The sequence below is a fragment of the Dromaius novaehollandiae genome, chromosome 9, assembly GCF_036370855.1.
Source record: "Dromaius novaehollandiae isolate bDroNov1 chromosome 9, bDroNov1.hap1, whole genome shotgun sequence".
NCBI lineage: Eukaryota > Metazoa > Chordata > Aves > Casuariiformes > Dromaiidae > Dromaius > Dromaius novaehollandiae.
The window spans coordinates 7,599,357-7,621,777 of NC_088106.1; the positions used below are offsets into that span (position 1 = coordinate 7,599,357).

A 22,421-nucleotide genomic window follows, 5' to 3' on the forward strand; every position below is an offset into this window, starting at 1 on the left:
TGCTTTATATCCTTCCAAAGCAATCACTGTTCATTAAAGAAGTGCATCCGGAATAAATGGGTTAAGGAAAAGGATTATCTGGAGGCTGCCAGTGAAAGTCCCTGTAGGTGCTGCCAGCACCTGGGAAAGTGGGCACCCAGCACAGATGCAGAAATGCAATTCTAGCTTGAGGACGCTCGCCGTCCTCGGTCCCGCAAACCAACTTGCATGAACCGTGCTGTGGGAGTCCTCAGCTCTCGTGTCACCTACCACCAGCTGAGGATCTTCCCTTTCCGTCTCGCTGCAGGAGGGAATGTGAAGGACTGCAGTTTTTCTTAACTACGGTGACGGGCTGATCCGGAGTCTCCCTGCTGGCGATGCCGCAACGCGAGGGTCAGCCCGGCGAGGGGGGCCGGGTGCCCTTTGGTGGCCAGCGGGAGCGAGGGATGGCACAGGCCGCTTGTACCACCCTGCTAGCTGCCGTGTAGACAGGCTTGCTTGGCAGAACAACACGGAGTTGTAAATCTGCAGTGGGGAAGTGGGTCAGTGGATGCAAAAATCAAAGAACAGCCCTCTCGAACATGCCAGTTATCCTCCGTGGGCAGACATTAGCCAAAAAAGACAGCTTTCAACCAGCTTTGTTAATACCAGCCCTTTCTGCAGGATAAGAGTTTCCATAGTGAGAAACACCTTAATTCCAGTAAGGCAATCTGCGGAGGCTTTGTTCGGAGCGGCAGGGCTGCCCGGCTCGCTCCGGGAGACGCCTTTCACCAAACACAAGTGCTCTGCGGGTCTTTGGCCAGCTCCACGCTGCTCCCACTGCGTCAGGAACCCGTCACAGCTTAAACACCGGCTTTTTTCACAAAGGGGGATTATAAACTGTGCTCAGTCAAACAGCTTTGGTAGTCTGGACTTGGAAAGACTTCTTGACTCAGACAGGCAGAGCTAAAGGTCAAGCGTCGCTGAGTGCTTCATGGGAATGCAATTATACCCACTGGCCAAAACCTGGCATCTGAACCCATCCCACGATTTGGGCATGCATTTGAGAGACACGGCGTGACACTGGCAAGGGAATACTCCTAGGAGAAGTGGGGAATATTTGCTTTAGGGGCTTTTCAGGGCTTTTAGCGCCAAAGGAAGGAAGAAAGAAAAAAAGAAAGACAGAAAAAAAAAGAAAGAAAAAAAAAAGAAACCAAAATGTACTAACTGACTGAACAAGATGTCAGTCCTTCTTAGCACCGAGCTCAACGTCTTTTGGGAACTCAACTTAAATGTGAAGAGATGAATCAGACAGCCAGAGATTGTGACTGATGTGGTTAGCCCGTAAAACGGACAGCACTGTTCAAAGGGGCAGCGAAAAATCATGCCTGAGTCGTTGCAATAGCAAACTACTTTATGTGGCTGAATGGCTGCTAATTTAGTAGAAGACAACCTGACTGTATATAGAGATGTTTTTGAACAGTGACTTTATCTCTTTTTGTGTGATGTCCTCTATAGCTCTTTAAGAGCGGGTGTCCAAATGGGAAACCACATAGGCAGTAATGATCCTGGTACGGCACAAATTCCTGTCTGCAGTTTCATCTCCCCGGAGAAAGGAGATGGTACAAAGAAAGGGAAGAGGATAATGAATGTGCGACTTCAGTGGACAAGAAAGGCCTGAGAACGGCACAAAATGGCTGGTTTTCTATACTGATTCCTCAGGTTCCCTCTGTAAATCTTAAAGCTCTGCTTCGCAATCCAGTAAAAGCCAAATTCTACTCCTGAAATTTGCACATTACTTTTGAGCTACCCTATGTTTTTTTTTTAACTGGTATGGAGCTTTGCTCACCAGGGTTGTTCCCGTCGAGCATCTTTGAGGCGTGATTTATGGGCCTCTGTTAACAGTTAAAACTTTAATTGGATTGGTTTTATGCTTCATATTGGGATTTCAACAGCTACCGACTACAACCGAGATACATATTGCCTATTGCATTCAGCTGGTATTGAATAAATCCATCTCTCTTGAAATTAGGGACAATTAACCCATCTGTTTTAATAAGCGTGACATTTAAACTAATAACTTTTCTTAGTATGTAAATACATGTATGATTCAAGCAACACTAATTTTACTATGAATGATCTAGTCCTGGAAAAATAGCAGAAGGTAGAAAATATGTGGAGGTAGATGCTATTAAAGAAGAAGTGGCCTAAGAAAAATGTTAAATTCTTTGGTTTTGAACATACAGAATTATTTCTGGAATGAAAATACCAGCAATAACAACAGCAATAAAAAGCTCCCAAATCAGCATCAGCATGATAGAAACTCTCTGTTATGTTATTTGCCTTATCAATCCGGTTTTCAATTACTGCACATTTTTACTAGTGTATCTGAGAGTAGAATTACGCGTATTTTTGGAGCTGGGAGTTATGTCTTACAGTGCACTGCAGACATTGTGGGGAGCTCCAGTCAGCCCTGGGATGGTGGTGGCGTGGGATGGTGGAAACTAGTCCCTGTGAAAGATGAGTGGATCCTGGAGTGGGGGTTATGGGAGATCCGGTTTAATTCCTCGTTTGACCCAGTCTCTGTGCTAAGTCTTGCATGAGTTATTCAGTGCCTTGTGTTCTCCGTCCCCGAGGTGTTAGAAATGGATGGAAGCCTTTTCTTGCTTCACAGGGAAGTTGTTGCAAGAGAAATGTTACCGCTTGTGAGGGGTTTGGCAGCTCCCAAGGCAGAGCAGTATGAGTGCCTGAATGGCAGACCGAGGAAGAAGCCCATTCTGCTCTGAAAAAGCATTAAAGAAAGGACTTCATCTGACTTTAACAAGTCACTTCAGCCATGATACAGAGAGAGCACAGGAAATCCATGAACTGGTCAGGACTGCGCTAAGGTCATCTAGGTACCAATGCCGTTCCTTAAGAACAAATTCAATTTCCTCATTATGGGCCAAAATCTTTTTGTTCTTGCAATGTGCAAGACAAGAGGAAAAGATTTACATCCCAATTTTCCACCAGAAAATGAAAAGCTCAGTGCATCAAAGCAAGTGGTGTCCTTCAAAATGGTCACAGAAGGAGGAGTACCTGTTGGTTTTTATGAAGAGGGGTATGAGAAATATTATCTCTTTTCTGACGTGAGAAAAATTAAAATTAATTCTTAAGGCAGTAACAAACTCCACAAACCTCTGAGACGATGCGGACTAAGGCATTCACTTCTGCCTGTGCATGTAGCAGTCATTGACCTCAATGGGGATTTGCCCCCAGGTTTGATTAAGGGAGGGACTTTTCTGCAGTGAAGTGTGGCACAGCGTGATATGCTGAAATAGCCTCAAGAATTGATGAGAAATGTATTTTCTTACTGATATGATGGCCAGGCTATCTGGAGCAGCCGCCTGTCAGCTCCTATCAGTCATCCCATCAGGAGGGCTGCAAACCATCTACGGTGTTGCCGGCTTGGAAACCTGACGCTCTGTGCCAGGACATGGGTCAAGCAGCGCACGCGGGGCTGCCGGCGGGCCTCGTCATGGGCTGGGACTGTGGAGGATGTTCTTACCACCAACAGTATTTTTCCTTTAACTTTGTGCCCGGGATCGTGACCCTGCAAGGTGCAAGGTAAAGTTGAAGGCTGAAGACGTTGACAGCATTTGTCACCGCACCGTAGGTGTTCAGTCACCTCGCAGGGCTGGGTTATAATTTGCTTTCCTGCGCAATATGTATGTTATTCTGTGCTTCAAAGAGCCCAGATTTTTGAACTGGAAACACCTGATGTTCATAATAGCAGCAAGAGAGCAAAACAAATGTCTGAATACTTAAATCCTCCACGTCAGCCAGTGCATGTGCCTCCTGGCAGCTTTCTCTGCTACGCTGAGTTTAGCTGACAGAAATATTCTCAGAAATGCAAGTTTGTGAGCTCCATGTGCTCACAGAGCCGATATTTTAAATGTGCTAAGAGCAACAATACAGTGGCTGCGATCTTGGCCAAAACACTAGGGTTGAACTGGAAATCTCTAAAGCTAAAAGCCCAGTTTGCTCCAAAGGAAATTAAAGGTCTCCATGTCAGCTGTAGCAAATACATATTGGCTACATTAAGGAATTACAGCTTTTAGCATAAATTGTTATGGAGGTGTACAGATAGAAACCTAAAAGCTTTCGAAATGCCTGCCTGAGATTCTGTTATTTTTCACAGTATATACATTGCTGGGGCAAAAGCAATTAGCGTAAGACTTCGGAAAGCTGTGAATGACTTTGGGTATAACTGCAGAAGGGACTCTGGTGCAGAACCTTTAGTACGAAATAGGCCACATGGTTTTCGTAATGAAATAATAAAAGCAATTAAACTTGTAGTGTGCTAATGAGTCAGGCTTGAGATGTTTATAAACTAGGTAATAAAGGCGCTTGCTACTAAAATGTCTCTATCAGATATTAGTGAAGTCAGGCTGTGATATTCAAGATATTGGCAAAGTTCATTTTTGGTGACATTATGCATTTGGCAATATTGTAGTATGGGAGTGATATAACTTTTATTAATAGAATAAAACGTGAAATGCCTCAAGTCTATTGTTTGTTTTGCTGTTTCCAGCTGAGAAAGGCTGACAATTAATGCCAGAAGGCTTACCTGACAATCGTAATAAACAGGGTTAAACTTTTGTCTTGCTGCTACAACTCTGTAAATGTGCACCATGATACATTTAATAACTTTCACATTATTATTTCATGTGATGAATTCTATTTAACTGGCCTATTTTTAATCCTACAGCCAATACACAAATCACCCAGTGCATATTCCATAGTGGGTTGTGAAAAAAACTCATCCATCTGATTATATGTTAATTTGAAATGTATATTTTCAACCCATGGAATAAAATATTTGAAAAGATGCTCAGTGAACAGAGGAAAAGGCCTAACTTATTGAATAACATTATCCATTGCAAATTACTTTTTCAGCTCTCATCAACATTATACCTTTATCTCAGAATGGAATGGAAGGCGTGTATTAATATTCAAAAACAACACAGGGCATCAGATATTACATATCACTATACAGAAGTTCCAGAAATAGATGATTTACTTTAAAGGGGATAATCAAAGAAAGCTAATCAAAAAGCTAATCAAAAAGAATATTTAAAGGTACCTTGATCATAATCCATAGGTAGGTATTTGAGGAGAAGATAACAAGTACTACAGGATCTTTAAGCTTTCAAAGATGAAAGCATAATATAAATTGCTGGAAGTTAGTACTGGACAAGTATGATCCCAATTTGTTAACTGGGAAGGAGAAACAGGGACAACCATGCATCAAATCATCTTCTGGAAGGGATATGGTAGATACTCTATTATTAAACTGTTTAAATGGAGATTGGATAACTTTCTCAAAGACACTCTCGGCTTCACCTCTTATTTATTGGTACTGATGCAGGAAGGCAAGGGTGAAATTCTGTGGCGTTTTTATGCAGGAAGTCAGATCATTCATCATTATGAGCCCATCTGGCCTTAAAATTCTATGGCAGTTCAAATCTTGCAGTGCATCTAAGAGGAGATAAACAATCACATGGAATAGATGACTACTGAAGAAGAAGAAATGTGTAAGAGTTAATAATGAGGAGGGCAGAGAAAAAGATTTGAGGATGTTTTAACAAGAGTTTTAAGAAAGAGGATTCTCAGCAGTTGATGTCAGGGATAGAAGGAAAGTACAAAATGCATATCAGAAGAAGGAAACAAAGGCAGATATAAGATAAAGGGATATAAGACTGCTCTGAGCATAAGGAATAGATCAAGAGAGAAAGACAATGATCTAGAAGTAGGATAAATAAATAATAAAGAGCTTTGCAGATGTGAATTAAGAGCCTGAATTTTATGCAGTAGGGAAGTCAGTGGAAGGACTCAAGTGGTCTGTACAACGTTTTGAAGCTATCAGAGAACTAAAACACAAGCTTGTGAGGAGGAAAAGCCTCTTCTAGCAGGGAAAAAAAGCACATAAAAAAGGTAGTCAGTGACACCCAAGGAGATTATATATGTGACCGACTGATCAAAGCAAAGACTGACAGATCTTTAAGTTTTCCTCATCTAAAAATCTTTCTTCATAAAAGTGAAAAACAAACTGTCCTGTTCAGCAACTATTCCCTTCCTCCTCAGAAAATGTAGCTTCTGCTTGTGAGGCAACCTTGCAGAGCTCTGGGGAAGAGGAGTAGTTAGCAAGAAGAGCGTGCATCAATAGCTGTTGCTTTGGTTACAAAGGCACATGAGCATGCATGGTCGTGACAAGTTATTTTCAGCTTTACGCAGTGAAATAGAGAGAATATTAATAAAAAAGTTTATGTTATCTCTGCTTGGTCTCTCTGTGGTGGAAAGTCCCAGTGCAGTGTCACGTTCTCTGTCATACTGCATAATTGTTGCTGTGTGCACTAATGACATTGAAGTCGCCCTTGATGCTGAATGTACAGAATTCATCAACTCGGGAAGGAAAAGGTTGTTACTGGTGCTGGGAGATATCTTCATGAGCAGTGTCTCTTAAGTGCTAGCTATTAATTTGAGTGGGAGCAGTACTGGGCACCCAGCTGCCTGTACTGCGTGTGTGTCAGCATATAGATATCGCTGAATCCTTAGCCTAGCCCACGCTCAAGCATACGCATAAAAGGCACAAAATTGCAGAGCAATCTCTATCTCCCAGTGAAAATCAAGCACAGTGGGGGATCAAACAAATGGTTAGATCTCTACTGACATTTCAAAGCTTCTGCAGACAAAGGCTGCAATTCAGGTTCAGGTGAAAGGAGGAAAAGAAGTGGTAAGAGGGGACACAAACAGCACAGTGGTGCCTGTTGGTACCATGGAGGTGCAGGGAGGCCCATGCATGCCCTCTCCACCAGGAACAGAATGAGCTCTGGACTGGAGCAGAGATTAACCAGAGGCCTATCACTTTCAAAATCCTTTGGCCCTTTCTATCTATGAGTTGATGCAAATGGCTGGAAGTGATTTAGTACTAACATTTCATCTGGTCTGGGTCGTTCCCATTGTAGCTTCTGGTTCCAGCCCCACGGCTTCTGGTTCAGATCCTGTGAGAAGGCATCTTCATGAATCTTGTCCTTCACACTGTTTTTCTGGTCCCTGTTGCATGGGAGGACACGCTGAACCCCTGGGTGAGAGGATAGTGGTGACAGCTCCTTCTTTACAGGTTCAGTCTTTGAAGCTTCATGGCCATGACATCAAGAAGGGGAATCAATGGAGACCAGTGTTAAGAGACAAAAAAAGATATTCCATTCGAAGAAATGACACCTTCATAAAACCTGTTTGTGAACTCCAGATTTTAAATGAGTCTGACCCAGTGGGGGAAAAAAAAATCAAACTATTCTGTACAGAAGAAATTCTCTGCTGGAAAGCATATAAGAAAGTTCACAGGCACTGCAAACACTAGCCCAGTGGGTAATTCTCTGAATGAGATGCACTTTGCACTCACAGCAGTACTGAAATTCAGCAGCTCCCAGCCCTGAGATTTATTCCATTTTACCAATAAGAATGCAACTAATAATAGTTCAAAAGAAGAATTTTCTGTGCAAAAGTAAAAGACCAGATTCTGATCTTTATTACTCTGGCTTATCTCAGACCTATTTTGCACTACTTCACATACCGCAGTACAACAAGGACGAACCCTCTTGCTGTCAGGGATGTTCTCACAGGTTAAACCCAAAATAAGTGGGATCAGAATCAGACTCCGACATTTTATCACAAAGGACATGTATTATTTCTGTTACTGTATTTTTATCAAACATTTTTACCAAGTTACCAAAGTAACTTGTGCTTGGCCTCCTCCTCCTCCTAATCACAGAGAGCAGTCCATGAAATTATCCCTTGAGAACCGTGCCAGTTGTAAGGCAAAGCCTGTGGGAAGGCTGTACGAGCCAAAATTAGCTCTGGGTAGGGCCACAAGTAGAAGTGAGCTCCCCAGAGAGCGTAAGGACAGCCCATGAGTTGGTTTGGTCCAAGGTAATAGCTTTTTTTTCCTGGGTGCCAGCTGTCACTGCCACAAGGCAAGCCTAGGCCCCCTCTGTGGGGCAGAAAGGTCTTCCACCATCTGAGGCCCCTCTGAAATGGACTTTGGTTGCATCAGCACTGGGTTTGTGAAGGCTGGGACACAAGCTGGAGCGATAAGCTCCTGTAGCAATAAGCCACTGCCAGCAAAGGATTTAGCATCCATTTACCCTCGAGTGTGTGAGAACTCCCCTCAGAGCAGCAGGAGGTACTCTTAAACTCAATTTGTGCTGATGTGGCTGAACCGCTACCTCAGATGAGAAAGTATCACTCAAGAGACAAGTCTCATGGAAGTCAGTGGTCTACTCCCCACATAAGTAATCGTTGTAGAACTGGGGTCTTAACTAGTCATCCTTCACAGAGCACTTTAGGTTTCTCTGAGACCATTTGTTATGGTCTTCCCTCCCCCCTCCTTCCAGCTGAAGAGTTTGGAAAGGTGTCAGAGGGTTCCTATCATGCAAATTGCAAAAGAAGAATGTCACTAAGGTAGGAAGGCTTCACAAAAAATAGCTTTGGGGACTATACAGTTTCCAGAATTAAATTTTATAGCAGTCTATAAAATTGAAGTATGAGCCAAGGGTTAACAACCTTGAATTTTGCCCTTAAAATTAGTCCAAGAAAATCTACTTCATTATAAATACAGTAGTACTATATAGTGTCCTGTTGATTGATATGCCCAAGAGCTACCTTTGTCGGCAGTCTTTTAAGCAGCAATCCTTCATTTTGGTCTTAATAGTGAGATGGGCACCTCCTTCCTAGTTGGGCTATCAATTTTTACCTGCCAATACAGTTTGATGAGCTTGCTTATATGCTGCTCAGTGCCTCCCGACAGCCAGTACATATAGTCAGCAATCATGGCGCTCCTGGTGACAAAAGCAGAATAAATGAGTGTATAGGGAGGGAAGGATGCATATAGCCATGTTTAAAGGAGATAATATTACAAGATTGTAACATGAAGTTTCTATCAAAAGATTACACATAACAATCTTTGTCCAATTTTAAGACAAACATTAGTAAGCATTTTTAGATAGCTAAACTATGTGGAAGCAAACAACCCTACATTTTTCTCTTTGATGGCTTTTCCATGTTTTATTGAGAGGAAATATTTAATGACTGCTCAAGAATATTTTGGTTCGGCTTTTCTTTTTTTGCTTTACGCTATTTGCATGTGGAATAGACTAAATATAAGTAAATTTCTTCTAGGACAGCATCAAAATGTATGGCAGCCTGTAGTTTGTCAGTCTAAGAGTATCACCATCTATGGCAAATTCAGACACGGTTCAGCTTTGATTAAACTGTATCTTAAAAAAACCACTCAAAAACCCAAAACAATCAGCTATCTTTGTACCTAATTGAGTATGCTTTAGTACTCCCACTGTCTGTTACAACCATTGCATTACTCTTTCTAGAGTGGGGGATATTAAAAACTATTGTACAATGGATATTAATGCAGAGTCTTGACAGACTTTAGAAAATCGGTTTGCTTTTATGGCTGCTTCTCCACGCTGCTCTCCATTTCCTTTCCTCTAGAGAGTCCAAATCCAATTAAATGTGACTAGATGTAATTCCAAATTGTCACTTTAGTCAATTAAACATATAATAATCTTGTGTACCTAATTACCAGCACCAAAAGTTTATTTGTTGATGTAGTGCTATCAATGTGTGCTTCTGCATGTTTCCCTTATCATTGCCTATATATTAATTGTGCTTTGACATTACTGTAAATTGAATTTGAAATTTCCCCCTAGTTAAAAGTGTCTTACAAACAGTAATCCCAATCCTGTTGTAATACCCTTTCAGAATGTATTTTCCAAGGCTGTATTATGTTCTTAATGAGATATAACCAAAAATACAAGGATTTAACAACAAACATTTCAAAGCAGACCCGGTATCAGGGGGCAACATATTGTTACAAACAGGAACTAAATCTGCCCTTAGATGTTTGCATACAGCTCCCATTAATTTCACCGGGAGAAAAGGAATTCAATAGGACCACAGTTTTCTGCATAAGGACTGGATTTAGCCCTAAGCCTTATCCAACTCTCATTCAAATCATTGGCAAAAACCCTCTTGACTGCAATAGAACAAAGAGCAGTTTCTAATTGAACATTTTCAGCCCAGCCAATACAGGGTGAACAAAGGATGAAATCCTCATTGGCAGAACTCTCGTTGACTCCAAATGGTGCCAGGATTTAATCCTAAAAATGACATAAGTAGCAAGTAACCTCTGGATGAGGCAGAGGTCTCCAACACTACCTGCTTGACCCTGAGGACCACTGTAAACCGTAGTTTTAAGAAGAGATGTTTGCTGTGTCTGAGACCCGAAAGGGAAATAAGAATGTGGCACAAAAGTGGGAGAAGACTTTGAATGAATCTGTCACATTATTCTATATTATTGTGTGTTTGGTCTAGTAGAGGTTGCCTACAAAGCTTTCAGCTCCTTTGACAATGGCAATAACTAGTACTGCAGTCACTAATAGCGAGTTTGAGTGATGGTGCACTCCTGCGGCCAGCTCATAAGAAAAAAGAGATTATTAATCTGAATTTAGAGCAATTCTCAAGTACTGAAGCCTGGTATATTTGGAGCCAAAGGACAATTTCCAGTGGTCGTTTGCATTTTGGCATCATATAGATGTAATGCCCCCAAATTGCTGTCATTTCAAAGATTAAATCTGGCCAGTCCTTAACCCCAGGTGTCACCCCATCATTGTCCCATACTGTCCATTGCTGTGGGACCGTCTCAGAGCAGGGCTGCCATGGGTCGAACGCAATCAGCTGGATGCACAGACACAAGCCGCTTGCTTTGCCATCCCTGCTGCACGCCACAGTCCGTCATCTGGCAAAATGAGGATCCGTCCTGCTGACGGTACAGCGTGGCATTCAGCTTGTGACCTCTCATTCGCTTGCGGTAGCACTTTCTTCTCCCAGCTTCACGTTGCTTCCAGAGGCGGAGATGTGCATAGAGCCCTGGATGAATCTGGAATCTATTCCTAGACAAGTCACTTCATCTTTTGCTGTTTCCTAGCATCAACTGTAAAATGAGGGCAATCATATTCGACTGATTTACCTATTTGGTGTGCGAATTCTCCTGGCACAAACTATCTTTTGCTAATTCTTATCAGAGTGCTCAGCACAATGGCACTCTGATCATGGCAGAGGTCTCTAGGTACCGCGGCACTTCAGACAAACTCCTTTCCTCTTTATTCTTCCTTCTTAATTTGTTCTTATTTGAATAATCAGACTCACACTTATATTTTAAGCACATGTACTTAGTTTTTCAATGTCTGCTTTTGTCCCTGCTAGATTTCTCTTGTACCATTTTGCAGTATATCACGAATGGCAAGGCAGAAATGTAAAAACCCTCAGAGCCTTTAAGAGTGCCTCCATCCCTATTTTACTTTTCATTTTCTTGGTCATCAGGGAGCACATACAGATCAGGGCTGATGCTTGCTCCTGTGACCTCGTCACTTATGTGGGACTTAAAAATTCCACTTTCAAAACAGGCATTAAAGCTATACGCAGATGGTCTATGTCCAACTCCAAATGTGCCTAAACTTAGGTGAAATTTATGCTATCTGAATATGGTTATAGGGCTGGCGCTCAAAAATATTTAGGGACCTAAACATTCAGATAGGAACCAAAGTACCCACTGAGACATCTAGGCAAATTAAAAGCCTGACTTCCATTGAAATACATGAAGGCACAAAGCACCGAGTTGGGTCCCTAAGTCCCAGTGAGTACCTATCACATCTAAATATCCTGGAGAATCTGGCCTTTAGAAATCAAAGTAACAATGACTTTCGGTTAGAGACTTATGAGCCCATGAGGCTCTCTGAAAATGGAACTTAGATAAAATATTATTTAAGAAAATATTGTTTATGAAATTATTATTTAAGATTCTCAGCCAGTGACAAAACTCATTAACATCTTTTTCTTTCTCCCTCGTTAGAGTGAAAGCTTATCATCTTGTGCATATATCTCAAGACACCACACTTGCTTTTACCTCTTCTTTAAGGCTTCATGTCTAAAGGTATTGCAGCAAAGCTGACAGTCCTTCCTTCAGGGATATGGCTGTTTGGAGATTTACTTCTCTATTTGGAGGGGCCTTCTTTATTTTATTCTTTATTTACAGAAGAGGATGTGTTGTAGCGTTAATTCCAGTCCCTATCAGTGTTTTGGGAAGAGCAGAAAACAGAAGTCTCTTAAAGAAGACATACAAACATAGCAGGGTTTGAATCCACAGGGTAGGTGAAGCAGCAAGCAGGGGCTTTTAGGGCAGCTCCTGGGGGATTTGCTCGGCACTTTGATCTTTCAGGACGGGAGGTGTTAAATTTAAATGTTTTTTACCAGCAGGGCTGGAGTGGACTTCCACAACATAACCAAACCCATCTGTGTGACCGAAGTAAGCCTAGATCAAAGTGTCCTGCAATATCTGCTCAATCCGGCCACTTGGTGGTGCAGAACAATAAGGTATATTTATATACGACCGAAGAACGCGCTACGGATCCTGAACTCTGCCTTCCTCAGGCCGTCTGCAGAAATTTAAAGAACTGGCAATAAGAGAGTCAAAGGTGGCTTTTGCTGCGCGGCAGCTGCGGACACGAGCAGCGAGCGTGCAGCCAAGCCCACCGCGGCAACCGCGCGCGTGGCAGCACGTGGAAGGGGCAGCTATGAGGAACGCGCCGTGTTTTCTGCAATGTGCCAAACCGTTATACCGGTACTGTTACTAAACGGTTCTGTGTTCATTTACCACTGCAAACACCAGAAAACACAAGGGCAAGACCCAAGGCCGGCTGCTTAGGTCCCTTCAGCAGCATGGAGAGGAGAGAAACCCTGAGCAAGAGGAGTATTTATCTCCCTGCAGACGGCAGAGCCTTAGGAATAATCACAGCCTATGCACATTAGAGTAACTTTCTCTCTTCTACACTATTCAGCCCCAATTGCTGCTCAGATAAGAAGGCTGATAAGTGGCAGAAAATTACCTTTCCTCCCCACGTCAAGTGATCTCACCTGGACCTGCAGTAAGTGGTACAAATAGGAGGCCTCAGCCAAGGCCACAGGGTATTAGCAGTGTGCAGGTCTGCAGTGCTGGAGGGGTAAGTGTATCTCTGGGGTTTTTTTTTTTTTGGTTTAACAGGACCTTTACTATTCCTATTTATATTGTTTCTGATGCAGACACCTGGGTGTTTGAGGCCTCTTGTGATTTTTAGCTTACTTTCCCACTACTGAGTCTGAGATAGAGGGTACAAAATAAACTGCTGCTCTCTTCTGTGTGACCTTTCTTATTTTCTTTGGAGATTAGAAAAGGAAGATGATATTTATAACTGGAACAAGTAGGAGGCAGTCATTCTTAATGTAATTATTCCCTTTGAAAAGTGAACAAAATAATAGCAGTTAATTTCTAAACATCTTCCATATACTCTGAGTAAATGTGAGCTCTCATTATACTGAGGTTTATGAAGGTATGTGAAAACCATTGGATAAGGAAGGGTAAGCAGAACTCTGGAATACTGAGCAGGAATAAAATTACTAAACTCAGGATTTCCTTATGGGTAGGCTAGCCCCAAAATGTGGGGAAAGGTGTTGTGGCACTCCCTTGTTTTTTGTCTGTGCTTAATACCTAATTGCTGCAGAGAACTAGCTAAAACTCCCTTTGGAGCATTGGTGAACTCCAAATACATTGCAAAGCCTTGGGAAAACTCTTGTTTGCTGCCCAAGTCTGTGATGGGATAAGCCTTCTGTCCTTGAAATTGCTGCTTCTGGGTCATTAATTCATTGTTTCCTGTGAGGAAGAAGGCACCTGTATTTAAAATATGCTTATTATACAGAAGGCTTTTCTTTCTTTAAAGAATCTGTCTTGTGGCTGCATGTAGGTACCAACTTTGTGCATTGCATTGAGAGTGGCTATAAGGTGATAAAAATGTTCCTTGTTTAATGGCAACTCCCATGTAAGGAAAAAGAGAATTCCTTGCAGCTGTGAGTTGAGGGGAAAGGACAGGTCTTTCAAAATGATGGGGGATGCTCAGGAAAAGAGGTCCCCGAGCCCAGCAGCCTCTTTGGCTCTCCGTGCCCTGGTGCCAAGACAGCAGCAGCCTGCCCCGCTCCCAAGGGCTGTGGAAGGTCCTGATGCCTCCATTGGCTTAGCAGCTTTGCTGTTGGAGAAAGGATGCGTAACTGGGATGAACTGGTTAATAATGACAATGTAATGAAATTTTCTGAAGCTACACTCGTTCCTGGCTATAGCTGGTACCTCCTCTGCTCTCTCCCATCTCCGATGCACCTAACATGCCCTGCGTTAAGGACATAACTTGTGCTGTCGATATTTGTATTTACTTCTGGCAAGGGCGGAGGGGATTTAAGTATCGAAGGCTCATCTTAGTCTTGGGCATGACCCTGCTGGAGCAAACTGTTGTTTGATGCTTGGGCAATCTGGAGCAATAAAGGATAATGTGTGTAGCGCAGAAATAACAGCCAGTAATTTTGGACACAGGCTGGCATTATGTGTTGGTGTCAAGTTAAGTAATAGGTGGTGTGGCCTCTCCTCTGGGCTGTGACTGATCCCGGCACCTGCCAAAGCTGCCTTCCCCGATCCGTTTTATGGCGCGCTCCTTCCGCGGCGTTGCTCCGGGGAGGGTGGGGGCCACGCAAGTGGCAGGAGCTCCCCTGTCTCTTCTTGCAGGAAGACAGAACCGTTTTCTTCCCTGGTCCCAGGCAATTTGTCATCCCCGTGCAACACATTTGCCAGCGGAGGGAGGGCTCCCCGCTCCTCAGCCCAGTGACCCTGGCTGGGAACGCGCGCTTGGGAAGTGAGGGGGCAGTGGGGCCCTTTTGGCCCCTGGGTGGGGACATCCGTGTGGTGGTGGTGAGCCCTGGGGGAGATCTTGGTGTTGGGGGGGCTCTGTTTCCATGACAACTGAGGGATTTTTTTAATGTCATTTGGGGAAACTGAAACAATTAGGAGAGAAGAATACAAAACTTCCCCTCTCCCTGAGAAAACCCAGACAGGATCGAAAGGCAGGTAGCACTGGTGCAGGTACATGTGAAAGAGCATCAGCTGGTGACTCTCTGAGCTGGTATCTCCCCCCTGCCCTGGTCCAGTATTTGTATCTCTTTCCTTAGAGTAACTGCTGGGGTTTTTTTGTTGTTGCTTTTTTAAATACCAATAAACCCAAGCTATTCACCTAGCTCTCGCCCACTACAGTTCTAATTCTGAGCCTCTAGCTAAAACATGACACAGATCTGGAGTATGTATAAAGGGCTGAGGTTTAGTACTTGCAGACCTAGCTTGATATACAGCTGATGGGATTATCTAGTGCTTGCTGCTCCCCCCGCCTTTATTTTTTTAATAGGAATGTCAAAATGCTGAGTCAGCCATACTGGAGCTATTAAGGTCCTAAGACTCCTTCCTTCTTAAGGACTGGTCACCCCTGCTTGATGCAGTCAGATGAATATGAGCTGTTAGTTCTGGCAGAGGGACAGACAGTCTGTTTTCCCCTACATGCATGCAGCTAGTTTCAAGCCACTACTGTTCTTGCTGGTGATAAAAGAGCTATCTTAAGCGTTTTCACAGAACGCAGTGACACTGTTAAATCAGCAGTGTTTTCATTAGCAGAAAGATGAGATCTGTATCACTTAATGATTTTAAAAAGGGGGGTAAAAATCCCTCCTGTACTTTAAACTTCAGTTTTGAACTAAATAGGAAATTGGATTTTTCTATAAATTACAAGTTTTCGCATTACTACTGATTCAAGGTTCCTCAACATCAGCAATAGCCTATGCTATTGGAGTAAGGAGAAAAAAAAATGCTTTCATATCTTATTGTTCATCTGGTCAGTCCTTCTGCTGATACGTATCAGGCAGCGCTGGGGTCATGGTCTGTTGGATCTGGGGACTCTGGCTCCAGGTGCATCCTTGCTCTGGAGTTGCCAGGCTCGCCCCTAGGGTACATGTGCCCTTCCTAGCACGTTGGCCCTCAGCAGTGGGAGCCCGTGGTTTGGCAGCCTTGCCCTTGGGCACCTGGGATCTTGCGTAGCTTATGTATACCCTTGCACATATGCATCCCTTGTGTCCTTTATCTTGCCCTTCCCTAAGGCATCAGTTGCAGTCCTTGCCTTCCCAGGAAGGCACGGTTCTCCTGGGCCTCCCCCAAGAGCATTTTCTCAGCTTCATGATAGAAGCAAGTCCAGGATCCTCTCCTCAACTTTCATGTCTGCTTATCAAGCGATCTTTTGATCAGCTGTGACCAGGTCTTGTATGTCAGGATGCTTTTAGTGGCTATTATTGGAGGCTGATCCCAAGCCTCGTTCTTCTAGAAAACTCCCATGTAACTCCCAGGCTAAATTTATGTATAATGTGTTTATGCGCATTTGTTCAAGGGCTAAGATGGTCTTTTGACTGAAATAGGTTTTCTCCCTTTTGAGGCTTAAATCTTGACTGTGTTTGTCAAGAGCAGCCTCCTAACATCAGAGATACTGATGGAGGAGAAATATATTTACTTGCTGACATCTTAGTGAAAGTGGTTGCGGCACTTTGGAATTCATCACTTGCAGATGCTCTGACCCTTCAGTGGCGTTTCAAGGATTGCTTTACAATGCCAAATGGCCTTGGGCTGCACTTTACATGGTGGCAGCCTATCACAGTGCTACCCTGAGGGAATTGCTATGCAGCTGACAAAACCTGGAAGCAATACTGATATGGGTATATTGGACTCCCCACACTGACCTAGGCGTCCTGATATTCAGTCTGCTCCATACACTTGCTCTACAGATACTGGGCCAACAAGTACTAGTGAAAATTGCACACAAACTTGGAAATGTTTAAATTCCAGTTGACCCTACTCTGCTTTACCTTATGACTTAAAAAAAAAAAAAAAAAAATCTTAGAACTGGAACCAGAACTTATTGGAAAGAATTTGGTCTGGTGTGTCCTCAGAAAATTGCAGGAGATCCCAGCTCCACAGGTTGTCAAATTTAAGTTGGACTATCTGCGCTGCTTGTGCCAAGCAGTACTGCTCACAGCCAACCTTTCCTGTTCACAGATCCATAGTGTTCTGGGTGTATTTAACAGACAATGTAAGTCTGAAGTGCGTGGTAGGGTAGGAAGCTGAGGGGTATTTTAGAAGTGGATAGAGATATACAGTGATCTCATTCATAGGCATAAAGCAAGCAGAAATAAATGACAGCTCATGCTACCAAAACCAAGCTCATATTTCTGAAAACTACAACAAAATGTCTGGGTGCTGCACTCGGTCTGTAACAGGCAGAGTGCATTTGTGCCACTAATGGGGTTCGACTAAGACCAATGACTCCAGTGAGGTGACGGAAGTGGTGCTAAGCTTGGTTTAACACAATCTGTGGTGAAAGCTCTATGCAGCTGTTAACACTGTTAAACAGGCTAAACTGAATCCTGCTAGAGTCACTGGTTTTGGAACCACTCTGGATTCAGTCTGTCAGTGTTGCCCTCATCTACAAAAAAAAAATCTCATTTAAAATCATCCAGTTTCATGAAAGCTGCTGAATGTTGCAGAGGAGCAAAAAAGGCTGATGCAATTCACTCTTGCCTGCTGATGTAGTAAACTTGCTGATTGCTTATCTGCAGTAACACAATGACTATTTTATTATTTTTGAAATCATATTTATGAATACCTTGGATCATACTCTCTTAAATATGGGCACTTATGTATTGCTTTTTAGGAAATATTAGTTCCTGAAGGTGTGTTTTAGTCTTCAATTTAACTTGAAGAAAAAAAAAAAAAATCCTTGTGTCATTTCACCTCTTGGTGGGGTGCCAGTGGCTTGTGGGTTTGAAAGTATTGTATTTGATACCTGTCAGAGCAACATAGTCTCCTAACACAGCATTAAAGTGTCTGCCTGCTTGGTGGACATCAGCTGTTGGTGATCCAGGAGGTAACAACTTCTGTCCAAATCAAAATCGCAACAAGATTTTAGGCAGAAGAGACCATTACCAGTGAGATATAAAAGCTAGCTTCTGTGGTTAGAGCTGTCTGGCACTTGCTTTATAAGTAAATATGTATTTTTCTATATAATGCTGCTGAAATGGAGCTCTGAAGAATCTGTCCATTCAGATTACGCTAGGGAATTGCTCTCTCAAAAGGCGATTGGGAAACATCACAACACTTCAGGGTTTTTGAACAACTCTTTTCAATTTCTCTGTTTGAAACAACTCTGTTTTCTGAAAAGTCAGATGCATTCAAAAAGAAAAATGAAGAAATGTTTACAGTCAAGTGAAACATTCTAGGTTTATCTGAATTCATATTTCTAAAAAATTTGGAAAATGTTTTAGATTTTTTTCTCCTGCTCCTGCTGTGCACAGCTCTAATGGAGCTGGTACAAGTGAAATCATGTCACTAAAGTTATGTCCCACGGAGGTTAGTGTTCATCCCAGGGTTTTTTGGCTGAAGTTCAGCACAGAAAATGGGAGACCATCTTCCCAAATCCACCCTGCAATTTTGCTTGGGTAATGTCATCTTCCACCCCTGCTTTCTTCCCCCTGCCCCCAATAAAAAATGTTTTGTTGCTATTCTAATAGCTCCAGAGCTCTATCACTAGCACCCGTCTTAAATGATGAGCAAAGTGACCTTTTCAGTCTCTTGCCTAATTTGCACCGACTGGTCTGCCATTAGTTAGCTAATGATTTGTGAAATATTTTGCGATATACCTTGTGGTCCTCAGCTGAACAGTCATCTGTAAGTGCCTAGAACTACTGGTGGTAATGATCCATAAGGAGTTACCACTACACTTCTCCATGCACTCCTCCTTTCATTTTAAGCATGTGCAGTGGTAAAAACTGCTGCTGCCTGTTGGGTCTTTTGGTCTTTGGGATGCTGGGACCCGACCAGGGCACAGCTCCGCACCTCACGACTGAGTGCATGACATGCATTAGGCAAATTGCACCGGTTGATGTAGTTGGGACTATTCATGATAGACTGGAGGGGCTGGAGTACTACCGTGTGTGACATAGGCCACAGTACCTTGCGGCTTCAGAGTATCTCTCTAAACACCTAAACACAGCAGCTTGACGCAGGTGATTCCGGAAATAAGCGGGGTTCAGAATAATGCTCCTTTGAAAGATAAAATAAGATAGACAAGTTTAAATGTAAAGTTCTTGCTTCATTAGAAGACCACTAACATGAAACTGTGACTGAGATGCACACTGTATACACTTTTTCTACACAATTCAACAGATACACTGTGTACCCCAAATGTAATATGAGTTATCACTTTCTTGACAGCTGAGATGCATGAACAAGTATTATTAAATTTTCTTTTGAAGTTATACCATAAATGCAGTTTCATTATAGTTTTGTGTATTGTTTCAGAAACCCCTACTAAAAGCTCCAGTGGTAATGTTATACTGCCTGTAGCTTGCACATACCATAAACAAAGATGCTACAGTTCTACTTCTGGCTAACCCCTAGCTCCAGAAACATGAATAGCAGTTGTCTTACACCATTACCTAGAAAAACTGTGCATCTAGAATGCATTTTAATGTTAACTTGGAGGGCCTTAAAATACTTCTTACGTAAGTGGTTGGATCTATGTGGGTGGACCTTGGCATGTTCCTTAGACCCTTAACTTTAACAAATGCAGTTCAGAGTATAACAGATTAAAGGCTTTAAGTCGATATCTGTAAAAGATGCAAGGAAGAAGTATTGTAAGCTAAGCTGTTAGATTGGCAGGTCGGCTATCCTTCTGATACAAGCAGGGGAAAGGCAAGCATGACATCTCATTCTGCATCTAATTAGCTCTGCTTGTGAGATCTCCAACAAGTGACTTGCTTCTCTGGTCAACAGTTTTCCCATTGTATGGAGAAAAGGTACATAAAGCACATTTTAGGGTGTGCAGTTCCATATTTGTTATTGCATACATGTTTTATAAAGTATTTAGTAGTAGCTTATCAAATGAATAAAGAGCTTAACACTACATTCTATTGGAAAGAAAATTTATCAAGTGTTTTTATTTTCTTTTCTCACCAAAAGTTTTGGATATCGTGTTAGGATTAACTACTGCTCTTGTGATTCCAGTTGACTAGCAACCCCAGAACTAATCCTTTTCATAGCTAAATCATTTACTAAAGCTTATTAATTTTTTTGAAACTGGTATAAATACAGATGAAAGCGTGGAGAATATGTTAGCTCATCTATAGAAACAGATTTATACAAATAGCCTATGCTTTTTGGAAGACTGCTAGCTGTCTTTGTGTTCAGCACTCATGGACTATACATCTGTGACCTTCAGAAGGAGCCTTAGGACTAACAGTTAAAACCAAGAAATATCTACAACATGTTGTAGACTCATGAATCAAATTCACACGCTCTTTCTCTGAGGCACAGAAATGAAGGCCTAGAGCTCTGAATGGTTGTGTCCACAATGGCAAGTAGTTTGGTGTATGAGTGGATCAGCAGGCCAAAGAAGCTGATGTTGAGGACCCTACATCTATATCATAGGCAGCTTGGGCTTTTATTTCAGACTAGTCTTGTCCCCTGGACCAGGTGTCCTTATGTATATTGCTCAAAGCTGTCTTGAGGGCCAGTTGTTGGTCTGGATTCCCATGTCTTCATTGGGTGCTAATTGAATCTTGTGCATAGCTGAAGTAGACCTTGCAAGTAGTTTTCTCTGAAATCAATCTGTTTGAGTGCCAGAGTCGATCTTCTGGCACAGTAAAACTTAATGCTGTATGAGTGGAACTGCTCTGTGCTGGGAGCTCACCTCTGCTGAAGACCATCCTAGGATAGTCCAGGAACTAGGAACTGTCACAAAACTATGCTTTTCCAGCCCAGCATCTGGACAAAATGCTCAGAAGTAGAACTGTATTGAAACAAAGCATTACCCTGCATGAACCGTCTTTCTGGGAAGAGGATGTAGAGGAGAAAAACACCCACAAGTGATGGTTGTGATAGCTTAATGTATTACTGGAGGAATCGCAGACATCGGTGATGGGAGGCACTGAATTAAAATTCAGCATACAAAACAGTAATAGGTGTTAAAATATAGGTGCTGTTAATGGGGGGGGACTAATAACTCCTATCAGTAACAAAAAGATAATGTTAACAGCAAACACTGCAGTTATCAGCCAAACGTGGTCAAGTCTGAAATTCAAACAATACTGATGGCCACCAAAACTTGATTTAGCCAAAAAGAAATCATCAAAAGATCAAATACTATCAGCATTTAATGATTTGACCAAGGCATTAATACCTTACTTGGATGACAACTGGTACTTCTGCAAGCTATTTTAAAGGATGTTATTGCTGCTGTAAACTGTAGTCAACAATTGATAATAGTATTATTGATTCTTTTTGTTATTTATTTATTTTTCCTCTCCCTCCTGAAGTTATTGGTTCTGCCACAGTCAAGCAATATCACTCTGTGTGTGTGTGTGGGGGGGGGATTAAAAAAAATCAATAATTTCCTGGTAGTTAGCAAGACATTTTCTGTAAGTCTTAGAGCAGGATGTGCTGTGATAGGTTTATAATAAATACAGGACTGTAGCAGATTTTCAAAGAATTAGATATCAGCTCTTCACTTGTCATCTTGATTCCTTAGTAGTCTTAAAAAGATCAACTCCTTCTCTCAATCTATAAATTCCATACCAAAAAATACTATAGAATTCCCTAATACTTTGAACAAATATCTCCTGTCATGAGTAAACATCAGAAAGCTACTTTTGACTATCTGCCAGTCTGGTTTAATGCTGCTGGGCTCTCTGTAGTCTATACCTTAGGAAAAAAACTGCTGCTCTGTGCTACTCTACCCAAAAGTAGCTGATACCGTTCCAGTTTAGTAGGCTTTATGTAGAACAGTGTTAACTAATGCCATGTGCTCACTAAAACTGTGCGGAGCTGTTCCTTTGGGCTTTATATCCACTTCTGATGCATTGCAGGCACCTTTGGTGAAAAGGAAAAGACTGGGTGAACAGCAGAAGCGAAGGAATGATATAAGCGGAGGTTAAGAGGAAAACCCTAACTCTGGGAAGTAATCCCTCAAACAAGAGCAGATGGAGGACCCATCTGGCTGAGCAGAAACTGGCCAGGCTGTGCACGCTGAGAGCAAGCCCATGCTCCAAGATGCACCTCCAGCCATGGGCAGTCTTGAAGCGAAGCTGGTTACTCCAGTAACTGGGGGGGATGTGTTTCAAGATGGTGCCTTGAAGGAAGAGAAATGAAGGGGAGAAAGTGGTGGGCACGCTGGCTGCAACGCAGGCTGGACAAGCTCTGTGCATGGTGATCTGCGTCATGAGGTCTAGCGGCTTTTCCTTTGTCGTCTTGCTCATCTGCTTCTTGTGGGAGCTTCAGGTAGAGAAAGGAGTTTCAACGGAAAACATCTTCAGATGGATTTCTTATTTTGCACAGAGAACTTCTAATCCACAAAACTGCAAAGAGAGTCGCTTTGTCTGAAGATTAAAACTTGTGTTGTTGCCAGGTTTTG

At 42.5% G+C, this 22,421-nt stretch overlaps 1 protein-coding gene across 1 annotated transcript in view; it reads right to left on the reverse strand.

The window, feature by feature from the left end:
• The window catches only part of SPATA16 (spermatogenesis associated 16), a 79,970-nt gene that overhangs the window by 34,398 nt on the left and 23,151 nt on the right, over nt 1-22,421 (reverse strand). Inside the window, exons 3-4 of the mRNA XM_026105774.2 lie at nt 18,965-19,054; nt 8,753-8,837 (exon numbers count right to left, since the gene is read on the reverse strand). Coding sequence (XP_025961559.2) covers nt 8,753-8,837; nt 18,965-19,054 — 175 coding nt within the window. The remainder of the gene's footprint in view (nt 1-8,752; nt 8,838-18,964; nt 19,055-22,421) is intronic.